At 40.1% G+C, this 15,859-nt stretch overlaps 1 protein-coding gene across 10 annotated transcripts in view; it reads right to left on the bottom strand.

Annotated features, from left to right (window-relative positions):
• Positions 1 to 15,859, bottom strand: part of EVI5 (ecotropic viral integration site 5) — a 235,525-nt gene that overhangs the window by 64,274 nt on the left and 155,392 nt on the right. For all 10 annotated transcript variants that reach the window (XM_008264880.5, XM_070078034.2, XM_070078035.2 and 7 more), the window contains 2 exons: positions 14,768 to 14,914; positions 12,280 to 12,375 (listed from right to left, as the gene is read on the bottom strand). In XM_008264880.5, the coding sequence (XP_008263102.1) occupies positions 12,280 to 12,375; positions 14,768 to 14,914 (243 nt within the window). The remainder of the gene's footprint in view (positions 1 to 12,279; positions 12,376 to 14,767; positions 14,915 to 15,859) is intronic.

Raw genomic sequence — 15,859 nt, 5'->3', positions numbered from 1 at the left:
TGTTAAGACTAGATATTATTGGGGCCAGTGCTGTGGCGCAGCAGGTATTAATGCCCTGGCCTGAAGCACCGGCATCCCATATGGGAGCTGGTTCTAGTCCCAGCTGCTCCTCTTTCAATCCAGCTCTCTGCTATGGCCTGGAAAAGCAGTAGAAGATGGCACAAGTCCTTGGGCCCCTGCACCCATGTGGGAGACCAGGAAGAAGCTCCTGGCTCCTGGCTTCGGACTGGTGCAGCTCTGGCTGTTGCAGCCATCTGGGGAATGAAACAGCGGAAGGAAGACCCCTCTCTCTGTCTCCACCTCTCTCTGTAACTCTGTCTTTCAAATAAATAAAATATAAATCTTTTAAAAAAGAAGACTAGATATTATTACAGAATAGCTATTTTCTCAAATTAAAAAACATGCTTAAAATTGAGAAAGTCCTTAAAGACAAGTAAAAAATAATTGAACATTTTAGTTGCTTAAAATGAAAACTCTAAACTACTGTACAACTATACTTCAAGGGGTAAAAAGAATCTTTCAAAAAGAAGTTTGCTACCTAAGAGCTGGCATATAAACTATTACCCATTGTGAAACTATTAGCAAATTAGCTCAGGAAATTGGAAAGTCCAAACTGATTTCAATGATAAACCCCATCATTTAGTAATGTCATTGTAATTTCACGATTAAAAATATAGTATTTTAGAGGTAATGGTAAAAATTTTATCACTTCCTTTCCATCTCTGTTAAAACTGCCTGCTGATCTGAGCACACTGATTTAAACCCAGCTCCCTCATTGTACGTCAGAACAGAATTGTGAGTGGGTGTTTTTTAAGCCAAGAGTGGCTAGGGTATTGCCCATCTGAGGCATCCCTAGAGGTTATCTGTTGGGCAAACTAACAAAAGTGGGCAAATGTTACTGGGTACCAGGAAGAGAACCAAAAGTTGGATTTGAGTAGACCCACAATGTTTCAAATGAAAAACTTTCCATCATTTATAACAAGGTGGCACTGATTTTATAGATATGCTTAGCTTAGCATATAGAAGGCTGGAATGTGATTATGACAAATAAATATATCTTATTTATATATGTATAGCCTTATAATCACCAAAATAAAAACTCATTCTTAGGTTAAATATGTAAAGGGTTCATTTCCCACCTATTTTCCTCAACTAACTGAGCAAAAATGAATTTTTCTGTGTTTTGTTCCCCTATCTGGGAAGTAGAGACAGCTCTGTTTCGTATTAGTGCAAAAATAGTCTTCAAATAACAAACAAATTCTGACATAGAACATTTGGATCAAGAGACCAAAGAAGGAAAATTACACTAACATCAAAAGAAAACTTACTTTTTAATCACCATTTCCTTCCAATGAAAATACTATCTTTTTAATAGGTTAAATGTCATCTAAGTGATCAATTCAATGTTCAAAAGCAATCATAAAAAAAAATCGAAGTGCTTAGGCTCCACGTAACTGATGCTACTTAGCTCTCAGTCTTCTGCTCCCCTATCTCGTTTCAGTTTAAGACTCTACTTAGATCTGCTGCAGGCCCTCAGTACTTATTCTTCTACTCTTCCCTCAACTACCCATATCTCACCTGCTTCAAATAGTTGTTTACATGTCTTCTTCTAAAGAACCTCTCCCACCCCAACACCACCATCCTAGCAATTACAAGAAAACAGAAAGATAAAAAGTTGTGACCACAGAGTCATTGAGGCCTCTTGTTCCTAATAATTAAATTCCTTGAAGCTCTTTATTTTGATTAGACTGCATTTTTAAATGTTTTATTTATTTTATTTACTTGAAAGCCAGAACAGCAGAATGAGAGACACTGAGAGATATCTTCCATTTGCTGGTTCACCCCATATGCCTGGGCTGGACCAGGCCAAAGCCAGGAGCCCATAACTCCATTCAGGTCTTGCATGTGGGTAGCAGGGACCCCAGCATTTGAGCCATCATCTACTACCTCCCAGGATACATCAGCAGGAAGTTGGATTCTAAGTAGAACAGCTGAGACTTGAATCCACACTCAGATATGGGTTGTGGGCATCACAGATGCACAACGCACTTTACCACAACATACTACCCATCATACTTATTGTTGCAGGTTACCTAAAGAAATTTCATTAGTTTAAGATACTCAATCAGGGGGCCGGCGGCACTGTAGTATAGCGAGTAAAGCTGCCACCTGCAGTACCAGTGTCCTATCTGGGCAACGATTCAAGTCCTGCCTGCTCCACTTCTGATCCAGCTCTCTGCTATGGCCTGGGAAAGCAGTAGAGGATGGCCCAAGTCCTTGGGCCCTGTACCTGCATGGGAGACCTGGAAGAAGTTCCTGGCTCCTGGCTTCGGATTGGTGCAGCTCTGGCCATGGCAGATGGAAGACTCTCTCTCTCTCTCTCTCTCTCTCTCTCCTCCCTTCCTCCCTTCCTCTCTTCCTCACTCTCTCCCTCTCCCTCCCTCCCTCTGAGGAAGGATGGAAAATCTCTCCTTCCTCAGAGGGAGCGAGAGAGCGGTCTTCCATCTGCTGGTTCACTCCCCAAATAGCCACAACAGCTGGAGCTGCGCTGATCCGAAGCTAGGAGCCAGGAGCCAAGAGATTCTTCCAGGTCTCCCACAAGGGTGCAGGGGCCCAAGAACTTGAGTCATCTTCTACAGCTTTCCCAGGCCATAGCAAAGAGCTGGATTGAAAGTCAAGCAGCCAGGATTCAAATCAACGCCCATATGAGATGCTGGCACTGCAGGTGGCAGCCTTACCCCCTATGCCACAGCACTGGCCCCATAAATAAATGTTAAAAAAAAAAGATATTCAATCAGAAAACTAGCTTGTAAAATATTTGTGAAGATAGCAAGAAACAGAATCCCTCTTTTTGAACACAACAATTGGCACCATCACACATTAACAATAAATGGACATGAATTTTCAGTAGTTTAAATTTCAAAGAAGGGGCCAGGCTCAGGTTCTCTTATATAATCGTAAATAGTTATTGGCAGAGGCTGAACTCATTTTCTCCTTCTCATAGAGGAGCAAACGCATGAATGTCTATAAACTGATGCATGTGTAAATATAGTCTCTGAATTTAAAAAATCTAAATATTCAAATTACATACATAAAAATCAATTCCCATAGAAATAACATCAGATGATTGCATTACTGTATAAATTTGTTCAAATACAAGTATTTACTGAGCAACTGTTATGTTCCAGACATTATATACTACATTGCTTGAAAAACAGCAACTAATTAAACAAACAAAAAGTCCTATCTCAAGGAGTTTACATCATGGAGAAAGATGTAGACAGAAAAAATAAAAATGTGTAATTTATGATAAAAAAAACTGTTTTAAAAATTTTTTTTGACAGGCAGAGTGGACAGTGAGAGAGAGAGACAGAGAGCAAGGTCTTCCTTTTCCATTGGTTCACCTTCGAATGGCAGCTGCGGCCGGTGCCCTGTGGCTGGCGCACCGCACTGATCCAAAGCCAGGTCTCCCATGCGGGTGCAGAGCCTAAGCACTTAGGCCATCCTCCACTGCACTCCCAGGCCACAGCAGAGAGCTGGACTGCAAGAGGGGCAACCGGGACAGAATCCGGCGCCCCGACCTGGACTAGAACCCGGTGTGCTGGTGCCACAGGCAGAGGATTAGCCTACTGAGCCACAGCACCGGCCTAAAAAAACTGTTTTTTAAGAATAAAGCAGGGGGCTGGTGCCGCGGCTCACTTGGCTAATCCTCCACCTGCAGCGCCGGGAACCCCGAGCTCTAGTCCCATTCGGGGCGCCGAATTCTGTCCCGGTTGCCCCTCTTCCTGTCCAGCTCTCTGCTATGGCCCGGGAAGGCAGTGGAGGATGGCCCAAGTGCTTGGGCCCTGCACCCGCATGGGAGACGACGAGAAGCACCTGGCTCCTGGCTTCGGCGGGTCGGCACAGGGCCGGCTGTAGTGGCCATCTGGGGAGTGAACCAATGGAAGAAAGACCTTTCTCTAGGTCTCTCTCTCTCTCTCTGTCTAACTCTGCCTGTCAAAATAAATAAATAAATAAATAAATAAATAAAGCAGGCTACAAGTATAGTGATCAGGATGAGAATCTTTTTGCAAGAGAGAAATCTGGGCAAAAGAGCTCTATCTGAGAAAGTATTACAGATCTAAATGAAGTGAGATTATATAATTCAAATTCATTATGATAAAAGAATTCTCAAAAATATTAACATGACATACATGGTATAATTTTTTACATTTGATGAAAGTTTTGAGTTAAATCCCTTAGTTTTATAGGTACATAACTTGTCCCAAATAACTATTAAAGCAGAATGATGATTAAAATTCACCAATAAGTAACTGTCATCCTGCTTGAGAACCAAGAATCTAAGGTAACTTTTAAAAACAGTTCTGGGGCAGACATTCGGCATAGTGGTTGAGATGCTACTTAGAATGCTTGCATCCTGTACTAGCTGGGTCCCTGCCACCCACACAGGAGACCAGGAGTGAGTTCCTGTTGCCTGACTTTAGCCTGGCCCAGCCCTAATTATTGTAGGTATTCCGAGCTCACTCTTTCTCACTCTCTCTCTCTCTCTCTCTCTCTCTCTCTTTCTGCCTTTTGAATAAATACAATATAATATTAAAAACAGTCCTAGAAAAATGTCTAAAACTTGAAAGCAGCTATACTTAAAAATGGCTCAGTTCACTGTAACAAAGAATGTGGCATTCTGGAGAACATGAAGATTACAGGTGCAGTTATGTCAGAAGAACTCAGATGGGGTAGATCATGAACTTTAAATTAGATATGAAAGTTTCAAGTTGACTACAGGATCTTTGAAAACAAATTTAACAAACATAAGCATCATAAATATATATACTACAGAATGTTATAGTATTCACAAAAACAAGTATGTCTTCATCTAAATTATTTACCTAAATATGATGGTTATAACAGTATACTCTTTATAATTATATTAAAAAGCAAATATAACTTATTAAATGAACAGTTTGAGAAAATTTGATTTAGGAGAAAAAAATTTATTCACAAAAGATTGACAGTAATTGGAAGAGTTAACCTGAAGAGATTTGGAATAAAAAGGTCTTTGACTGAGTTCTCCCCCTAGTGGAATCTGAAAATGATGTTAACATACTTCCATGACTAAGAATAACCTAAAATGTGTTAAAATTAGAAAAGGAGCTCCAAGTTTCAACAAAAGACCTACTTATGGATCTTAATCTGCATTAGATAAATAAATGTTGAATCACTGAGACATTTAATGAAAACACAGTTATTAAATGCATTTACTACCAGTTAGCCAAGGGACACTCAATCGTAAGTCATGAAAGAGAAGCAGAAATAACTCAAAAGTAGAGGAACAGGAGTACAGAAAAAGACAGCAATCAAGGAAGATAGAGTACAGACTGGTACAGAAGTGTGAAAGAATGTGAAAGTTGCAGGAAGAGTTCATAGTGTATACAGGGGGTGGCTGGGAAAGTCAGTGAGACTAGATGCTGGGAAAGCAGATTTGGGCACAACGAAAAGATAAGGATTTTATGCTAAGGAATGTTGATTAGGTTTGGTAGGTAACAGAAGTTTCCATGTTTTAGAAAGACAGCTCTGGGGGTCGGCACTGTGGCATAGCAGGAAAGCTGCCGGCTGCAATGCTGGCATCCCATATGAGCGCCAGTTCAATTCCCGGCTGCTCCACTTCCAATCCAGTTCTCTGAGGGAGACCTGGAAGAAGCTCCTGGCTCCTGGCTTCAGATCAGCACAGCTCCAGCAACTGTAGCCATCTGGAGAGTGAACCAGCAGATGGAAGACCTCTCCCTGTGCCTCTGCCCCTCTGTAACTCTGCCTTTCAAATAAATAAATAAATCTTGAAAGGAGGGAAAGAGGGAGGGTGGGAAGGAGGGAAGGAGGGAAGGAGGGAGGGAAGGAGGGAATGAGGGAAGGAGGGAAGGAGGGAGGGTGGAAAGGAGGGAGGGAAAGAGGGAGGGAGGGAAGGTGGGAAGGAGGGAAGAAGGGAAGGAGGGAGGGAAGGAGGGAATGAGGTAAGGAGGGAAGGAGGGAGGGTGGGAAGGAAGGAGGAAAGGAGGGAGGGAAGGAGGGAGGGAAGGAAGGAGGGAAGGAGGGAGGGAAGGAGGGAGGGAAGCAGGGAAGGAGGGAGGGAGGGAAGGAGGGAGGGAGAGAAGGAAGGAAGGAAGGAAGGAAGGAAGGAAGGCAGGCAGGCAGGTAGCTCTGGTAATAGTTTAAAAAGAATTGAGAACACAGAAAAAGAATCTGAATGGGAAGTTATTACAACAGTTCAGATAAGGGGTAAACAGATGAACCAAAGAGGTGATAAGGGGAATAGAAATGCCATGAAAGTGTCAAAAACAGTTTTAAAATGATTCATTTGCCTTTTTTGATTTTTTAAAACATGTTTTCAATTTTTCATATTCACTTTGATTTAGTTAGAGACTTACTCGAGACAACTTTTTCTTTCTTTCTTTCTTTCTTTCTTTCTTTTTTTTTTTTTTTAAGCAGGCAGAGTTAGTGAGAGAGAGAGAGACAGAGAGAAAGATCTTCCTTCCATTGGTTCACTCCCCAAATGGCTGCTACGGCTGGCGCTGTGCCGATCTGAAGCCAGGAGCCAGGTGTTTCTTCCTGGTCTTCCATGCGGGTGCAGGGCTCAAGCACTTGGGCCATCCTCCACTGCCTTCCTGGGCCACAGCAGAGAGCTGGATTGGAAGAGGAGCAACCGGGACAGAATCTGGCGCCCCATCAGGGACTAGAACCAGGGTACTGGCGCCGCAGGTGGAGGATTAGCCAAGTGAGCCGCAGCACTGGCCGAGATTTAACTCTTTTGAAAGACTACAGAACTGGCTAAAACACTTTAACATGCATGAACTATTAAGAATCATCTGAAGGCTGATCTCCAAAGATAACCATCAGTGGGGAAGTGAACTAATTACAAGTACTTTGTAAAATAACTTGTTATCTATTAAAGTTGAAGACATTCATAGGTATATATTCTAGAGGTAAGAAAACAGTAAGTCCTAACTTGTTAAGCGATGATCCACTAATCAAGACTTGATGAACAAAAGAAGGAGACATTTTGTATAGAACAGGAATATGTCTGATATTAAACATGTTGAATTGGAAGTGCCTGTATAACTTTCGGGTGGAACTGTTTAGTGCCAACTAAAACTTTCGGTCCATTAATGAAAAGACAATAAGAGAAAAAAAATAACAAAACTGAGAGAGTGGGATTAGATATTTGCAAAACTTAGTATCAATAAAGAACCAAACGTTCATAAGAAAAAGATAATCTACTAGAAAAAACAGACAAAAGCCTCTAACAAGCACTTAAAACAAACAAACAAAAAAGGAATCCCAATGGCCAGCTTCCAGAAAGTATAAATTAATGTCATGATGAACTATCACGGCATACCCACCAGACTGGCAAAAATCAAAACATGTGACATGACCACGGATCAGAGAAGATGTGGAAGGAATAACAAGAACTTTTACATGTTGTCACTAGGAGTTTAAACCACAACAAGCACTTCGGAAAATAAAGCTAAAGATTTGCATACCCTACAACCTATTACTTTCACACTTCGGCACACATGCTATAGAAACCTGTGCACAGGAGATCAGCATAATGCACAAGATCGCTCACAATCATGCACTGTTCAAAACAGTTCCACCCCAGAAATGCCCAAACGTCCATTAGTAATATAATAAATATACCGTGATATAGTTTTAAAATGAAACACATACAATTAAAGTGATGACTTAGAAATCTATTAGGAGACACAAAATGAAACACTAAATTTGCCTATAAAAATTTTTAAAAAAATTTTAAAAGTGGGAAAATTAAATGCACTTAAAAATGACACAATTATGGCATGATTAAAATAAAGTGAAGCTAAGAGAACAGGAAGTGACTGGATAGACTTCTTGAGTACAGGCATTAGTTTCTATCACGATCTTAGGTAGCAATAACTGCTAATTTTTTTTATTTGACAGGTAGAGTTACAGACAGTGAGAGAAAGACAAAGAGAGGGAAAGGTCTTCTTTCATTGGTTAACTCCCCAAATGGACACAACGGCCGGAGCTGTGCCAATATGAAGCCAGGAGCCAGGTGCTTCTTCCTGGTCTCCCAGGCGGGTGCAAGGGCCCAAGGACTTGGGCCATCTTGTACTGCTATCCCAGGCCATAGCAGAGAGCTGGACTGGAAGAGGAGCAACTGAGACGAGAACCCAGCGCCCATACGGGATGCAGGCGCTGCAGGCGGAGGATTAACCCAGTACACCACAGCGCCGGCCCCGCATACTACTTTTTTTTTTTTTAACTTTTATTTAATGAATATAAATTTCCAAAGTACGAATTATGGATTACAATGGCTTCCCCCTCATACCGTCCCTCCCACCCACAACCCTCCCCTTTCCCACTCCCTCTCCCCTTCCATTCACATCAAGATTCATTTTCGATTATCTTAATATACAGAAGATCAGCTTAGTATACATTAAGTAAGGATTTCAACAGTTTGCTCCCACACAGAAACATAAAGTGAAAAATAATAGATGATTTTTTTTAATGATGATGAAATCAGATCAGACCTATTGTCATGTTTAATCCCAGTGAGAGTCAAGTTGGGAGTTGATAATTTCTTTTTTTTTTTTTTTACAGAGGATCAGTTTAGTATGCATTAAGTAAAGATTTCAACAGTTTGCACCCCCATAGAAACACAAAGTGAAATATATTGTTTGAGTACTCGTTATAGCATTAAATCTCAATGCACAGCACATTAAGGACAGAGATCCTACATGAGGAGTAAGTGCACAGTGACTCCTGTTGTTGACTTTACCAATTGACACTCCTGTCTATGGCATCAGTAATCTCCCTATGCTCCAGTCATGAGTTTCCAAGGCTATGGAAGCCCTCTGAGTTCTCCGATTCTTATCTTGTTTAGACAAGGTCATAGTCAAAGTGGAGGTTCTCTCCTCCCTTCAGAGAAAGGTACCTCCTTCTTTGAAGACCTGTTCTTTCCACTGAGATCTCACTCACAGAGATCTTTTGCCAGAATGTCTTGGCTTTCCATGCCTGAAATACTCTCATGGGCTTTTCAGCCAGATCCGAATGCCTTTAGGGCTGATTCTGAGGCCAGAGTGCTATTTAGGACATCTGCCATTCTATGAGTCTGCTGAGTATCTCACTTCCCATGTTGGATCACTCTCCCCTTTATTTATTCTATCGGTTAGTGTTAGCAGGTACTAGACTTGTTTATGTGCTCCCTTTGACTCTTAGTCCTTTTTTTTTTTTTAAAGATTTATTTATTATTTGAAAGTCAGAGTTACACAGAGAGAGGAGGCAGAGAGAGAGCTAGAATTGGAGGTAAAGCTAGGACTCAAACCCAGCATTCTGATATTGGATGCAGACATTCCAAGTGGTGTCTTAACTGCTATGTCAAATGCCAGTCCTTAATTTTCAAAAAGGATGGAACCATGTTACATATTTTTTATAATAACACATGGAACAATGCTACACTTTTCATTCTAATAAATATTTCAGAATGAGTAAAGAATAATTTAAATCTTGCTTTGTGATTAAGATGTATAGAAATATAGCAAATTTTCTAATTTTGTTGATATTAGAAAACTATAGGCTAAAAGTAGAACTGCATGTGATAATAAGATTTAAATAACTAATTACAAATATAGTATATAGTTGGTTCGCATTTGACTTTTTTCTGGCTATTTGTACTTTATGGGAAATATTATCAATAGAACAGAAAGGATACTTTCCTTTTCTTTAAAGATTTATTTATTTATTTGAAAGGCAGAATTACAGAGAGAGAAGGAGAGACAGAGAGAATCTTCCATCCATTGGTTCACTCCTCAGATGGCTGCAATGGCCCTGTTGGGTTGGGCTGAAGCCAAGAGCCAGGAGTTTCTTTGGGGTCTCCCATGTGGCTGCAGGGCCCCAAGCGCTTAGGCCATCTTCTGCTGCTTTCACTGGCACACTAGCAGGGAGTAGAGCAGGCAGGACTTGAACCAGTGACCATATGGGATGCCGGTGTAACAGGTGGTGGCTTAACTCACTAGGCCACAATGCTGGCCCCAAAGGATACTTTTTAAAAAACTTCTACAAATCAAAATATGCTGCTGTTACTTTTGATACAAATCAAAAGATGAAGCTATAATATAGCACGTTAAGTCTAGAAATAAACTGAATTTTAAATTGAAATTTAAGGAAAAAGGAAATTTCAGGTGGGAAGAAAATTCTAGATATTATAGTAACAAGCTTATTATGATTTGGGAGTAAAATATCAGAAAATACTTTCAAAGACATAAAAATTTAAATATAATATTTTGCCTATTTAGGGTACTTTCTACCTTGCCATATTGTACAATAAGAAGTAGGACATGGGGGAGGGAGGCACTGTAGAGCAGCAGGTTGGGCAGCCATTTGGGATGTCTGTGTATCATATTAGAGCACCTGGCTGGAGTCCTGGTTATTCTTCACTTCCAATCCAGCTTCCTGCTAGTGTACCTGGGAGATATAAGATAATGGCCCAGATGCTTGGGGGTTCCTGCTGCCCACGTGAAAGACCCAGATGCAGTTCCTGGCTCCTGGTTTCACTCTGACTTACCCCCAGGGTGAGGTGGGCATCTAGGGTGTAAATCAGTGGGCGAAAGATCCCTTTATCTATGTCACTCTGCATTTCAAAATATCTTTTTTTTTTAAAGTAAGCCCTAAAAAGTGACAAAATATGCTTATTTTTACAGCTGTGAGTTTCCTTTTGAAAACAGCCTTGACAATACAGGAATATGATAAACCATCAATGGACTTGGAGCACAGTCAACAAAAGAACAAACAGGTAAGTTGGACTTTAGCAAAACTAAAGCTTTTGTGCATCAAAGGACAATATCAGCAGAAAAAGCAACTCAGATGGAAGAAAATACTTGCAAACCATGAACAAGTCTCCAAAAAGGGACTGACACTGAGAACATTTAAATAACTTTACAATTCAGCAACAACAGCAGACTGATTCAAAATAGAGAAAAGGGCTTAAGTAGACATTTATCCAAAGATATATACAAACACCAACTAAGCACATGAAAAAATGCTCAACATTGCTAATCATTAGGGAAATGCAAATCAAAGCCACAATGAGATACCACTTCATACCCATTAGGATGATGAGTATAAAAACAAAACAAAATTAATAAGTGTGGATGAGAATGTGGAGAAAATGGAACACCCTGTGCACTGCTAGTAGGAGTGTAAAATGGTAGAGCTGTTGTAGAAAATGATACGACAACTCCTTAAAAAATTAAGTAGAATTATTACATGATCCTGCAATCCCACTTCTAGGTATAAATGCAAAAGAAATGAAAGCAGGGGGGCTGGTACTGTAATACAGCAGGTTACGCTGCAGCTTGTGATGCTGGCATCCTGTATCAGAGCGCCAGTTCAAGTCCTGGCCTATTCTGCTTCTGATTCAGCTTCCTGTTAAGCATCTGGGAAAGCAGCGGAAGACAGTCCAAGAAATTGGGCCCCTGAAACCCACGTGGGAGACCAGGATGGAGTTCCTGGCTCCTAGCTTTGGCCTGGCCCAGACTTGGTTGCTGAGGCCATTTGGGGAGTTAGCCAGCAGATGGAAGAAATTTCTCTGTCTTTCAAATACATAAACAAATCTTTTAAAAAAGAAATGACTCTAACAGATATTTGCACAGATATTTGTACATCCATGTTCAGAGCAGCATCATTCACAATAGCCAAAAGGTGGAAGCAGCAAACAAATGAATAAACAAAATGCAGTCTATACTTGTAACGGAATATTATTCCACCTTAAATAGGAAATTTGGACACATGCTACAATAAGAATGAACTCTATGCTAATAGAAACAGGCCAGTCAGTAATGAAAGGAAAAACACTGTATAATTCCATTTATGGGAAGTATCTAGACTGGTCAAGATGAAAGAGATAGGAGCAGAATGGTGGTGCCAGGGGCTGGGGATCAGAGAGAATGGGAAGTTAGTGTTTAATGGGTACAGAGTTTCAGTTAGGGAAGATGAGAAAGTTCTAGAGATGGATGTTGTAATGATTGCACAACAATGTGAATGTATGTAATGTTGCAGAACAGTATCCTTTAAAATGTTAAATTTTGTTATCTGCATTTTACCATGATAAAACAAAATGAACTTGGAAGTAAGCATGAATACAGAATCAGTTTTGAAGGTGAAGATGTAAGCAGATCATTTTTCAGCCACAGCGGGAAGGAGAAAATACGACATAATTTTTCCACGGACTTTCTAACTTTTGTACAGTACCTGGATTTCCAGCTCAGCAATGTGCTGCCGCAGCTCAGCCACAGCAGCTATGCTATCTGCTTCCCGGAGCCTCACAGCCATCACTTCTTCCTTATTCTAGGGTAGCAAACAAAACAGTAAATCATGTGAACTGGAGTTTATAAATTTTTCAGATTTTAGGAAAGTAATAAGGTGCATAAATTGTACATCTGTATAACCTGGCAGGGTCTGAGGCAACACCCATAATAAAACAGTATGCTCAGTGTACCCAGTATAAATACAAATTATAAATGGCCATACATCAATTCAAATCAGGTTTTTCCTCCAAATGGATCTGTGTGAAATTCATGAAAAAATTTCAGGATTTGGATTTTTAAATTGGGTATCATTAGACTCGCACTATTCCACCGTTAAGTGAGAACATTCAAATTCAGTTGAGAAGGGAAAATGTTAATATTATAAACAATATCCTGACATTTTACAGAAATGAAAAATAAAATAAGCTTTAATGATTAATTAACAACAAGTCATAAGCTATAATCATAAAATTTAAGATGGATCCAATTTATATAACTCAAGGGCTGCTTTTCTTGGAAGAAATTAGGTTTGTTCCCGAATCATTCCACTATAACAAGGTAAAATACACACATTTAATCAGAATGTACTAAGTGTTGAGGTGACAACACACTGGTCATTCTCAAAATCTACAAAAGACATAGCAAAGATTTAATAATCAATATATATATCTCAAACATGGGGGAGAAATCAGTGGTAGCATATACAACAGATTTCATAAAGATCTGAACAAACATCAAAAATTAAAATACCACAACAACTCTTAAAACCCGCTACTATTCTGAATCTGAGCCCATTACTAATTCAAGGAAAACACAATTGTTTTCATCAGCAAATTCCCAAAATATGTATTTCTAAAGGACACTTTACTCTGTTTTACAGGTGCTAAGGCACTTAAGAAGCAATATTAACACTATTACCAAATATTCTAAGGGAAACTTAACACCAAAAATGAACAGAGATTAAATTTACTTCATATTAAAGACAAGTCAACATGGACAATTTAGCAGTAAAATCCTCAAGTACTGGCATGAAAAAAATAAGACTGATATAATCTCAATTCACATAATTTTAATTTTGAATTAGCGTAGTCAAATCCTTCAAAAAGAACCATGCTTAAACTAGCACACATTTCAGTACTGCCTACAGATTTCTGTCAGGGTAAACTGTAACAGCCATGCATATTTATTAGGATGTAATTCCACCTCTGGATTTCAGTGACACTGATAAACCACTCAAGCTTCACTCTTGGTTTTTAATGACACCAGAACAAGTTGATGGAATTACAGCTTTATATGTGCCATTGAAAGTCTTATTTCTTGTAGAATAGTAAGTCTGGAATCTTTAAAGGGCATTATTCCTATTATCTCCCCATGAAAATGTGGATGTCCAGTTTATTTTTAAAATCCCTAACTTGCCTTTAGTAATCTACTCCAAAACTCAGACCACACTCATCTCTGTAGCTATTTTACACACAGTCTCCCTCTCTCTCCTTTCACCTTATCCCCCAACCCCTGTCTATCTCATCACTGCTAGACTGTACATTTATTTCAGGAAGAAATGTACCTCAAATAATTTCGATGTTTTTTGATTCAAAACACTGGGGGTGAGGGAGACAGAGAGAGACTGATTGATTAAAAGAATAAGGGAGGGGTTGGCATTATGATAGAGGTTTAAGGGCCACCAATGATGCCAACTTCCCATGTCAGAATGCCAGTTCAAGTCCCTGCTCCACTTCCAATCCATCTCCCTGATAATGTACCTGGGAAAGTAGCACATGATGGCTCAAGTACTTGGGCCCCTACCAACTACTTGTGGTATCAGGATGGAATTCCTGGCTCTTGGCTTCAGCCCAGACCAGACTTGGCTGTTTGTGATGATTTGGGAAGTGAACCAGAAGATGGAAGTTCTGTCTGTCTCTACCTCTCTCTGTCACTCTGCCTTTCAAATAAACAGATCTTTCAAAAAATAATAAAAGGAAATGTACTTATTTTTACCATTACACTGGTACCTACAAATTTCTTTTGTTTTCTACTCTATCCAGAAAACATAATATAAGACTGTCTACTAATACCAGTCAAAGAAGGGAGTTATAAACCCTCTAAATTAGCTGTATTTTTGGTGGAGCTATTAAAAGCTTCAGTTTTACAGAGCTACCAGTCAAAAGAAACATTGTAAAGAGATACTAGTGAATGCCAATGCAGAAAATTAAAACTAACCAAGGAAATGTTTGAAAAGGTTTCTTGTCCAAAATCTAGCCCAGAACCAAGATGAGCTAACCTGGTCAGAAAGCAAACATCAAAACAAGTTCAGGGAAAGTGAGAAGTAAAAGGGGGGTTTTTCTGATTCTATTTTTTTTTTTAAATCCTGATGAAATAAATCCCCAAAAGGTATTATTAACATTAACAAAAACAACTGGCTGAAAGACATTTACCTTGCATTCAATCTCCGCTTGTTTGCGCTTTGCTTCACTTAATTGAGTAAGCAGTCCTTTGTTCTGTGCAGAAAGATACTGCACCTTCTCCTGTAGACTGGTCACCTCTTGTTCTGCTCTTCGAAGATGGTTACTATTGATCTGGTTCTAATAATCAGAAATAAAACTACTCAGACTACAGATAAAAGGCCTGGAATTTTTATAAATTTATCCATTTTATACCTCAACAACAGTATAAAAATGTTACTAGTGCAACTTAACTTTATTCAATCAATAAACTGATCAAACAAAATATAAAACTGCTTTAAAAACCTAATGGGGGGGCCGGCGCCGCGGCTCACTAGGCTAATCCTCCGCCTAGCGGCGCCGGCACACCGGGTTCTAGTCCCGGTCGGGGCGCCGGATTCTGTCCCGGTTGCCCCTCTTCCAGGCCAGCCCTCTGCTGTGGCCAGGGAGTGCAGTGGAGGATGGCCCAGGTGCTTGGGCCCTGCACCCCATGGGAGACCAGGAAAAGCACCTGGCTCCTGGCTCCTGCCATCGGATCAGCGCGGTGCGCTGGCCGCAGCGCGCTGGCCGCGGCGGCCATTGGAGGGTGAACCAACGGCAAAGGAAGACCTTTCTCTCTGTCTCTCTCTCTCACTGTCCACTCTGCCTGTCAAAAAAATAAAAAAAAATAAAAAAAAAAATAAAAAAAAAAAAAACCTAATGGGGACATTAGAAGCCCTCATGGTAACACAATATACCATTTATACAAAAATATCTGGACTATAAGAATGTTTACACACAATATAAAGAAAAGGTATTCATTTCTGAAACAAACAATGAGGGTACCAAGTGGACAAAGGAATAATGAATTTAACTCCTCTTTTCCAGTTCCCAAAGACAGCACAAACTGATTGGAAGGTTATCACCACTACTTTGTGAACTAAAAAGACTTATTTTATTTATTTGAAAGACAGAGTTACGGAGAGAGGTACAGACAGAGAGAGAGGTCTTCCATCCGCTGGTTTACTCCCCAGATGGCTGCAACGGTATGAGCTGCGCCGTTCCGAAGCCAGGAGCCAGGAGCTTCTTCTGGGTCTCCCATGTGGG

The sequence above is a fragment of the Oryctolagus cuniculus genome, chromosome 7 (genome assembly GCF_051225735.1).
Source record: "Oryctolagus cuniculus isolate XC-2025 breed Fujian yellow rabbit chromosome 7, ASM5122573v1, whole genome shotgun sequence".
NCBI classification, from domain to species: Eukaryota; Metazoa; Chordata; class Mammalia; order Lagomorpha; family Leporidae; genus Oryctolagus; species Oryctolagus cuniculus.
This window is presented reverse-complemented; position numbering and strand designations above follow the sequence as displayed.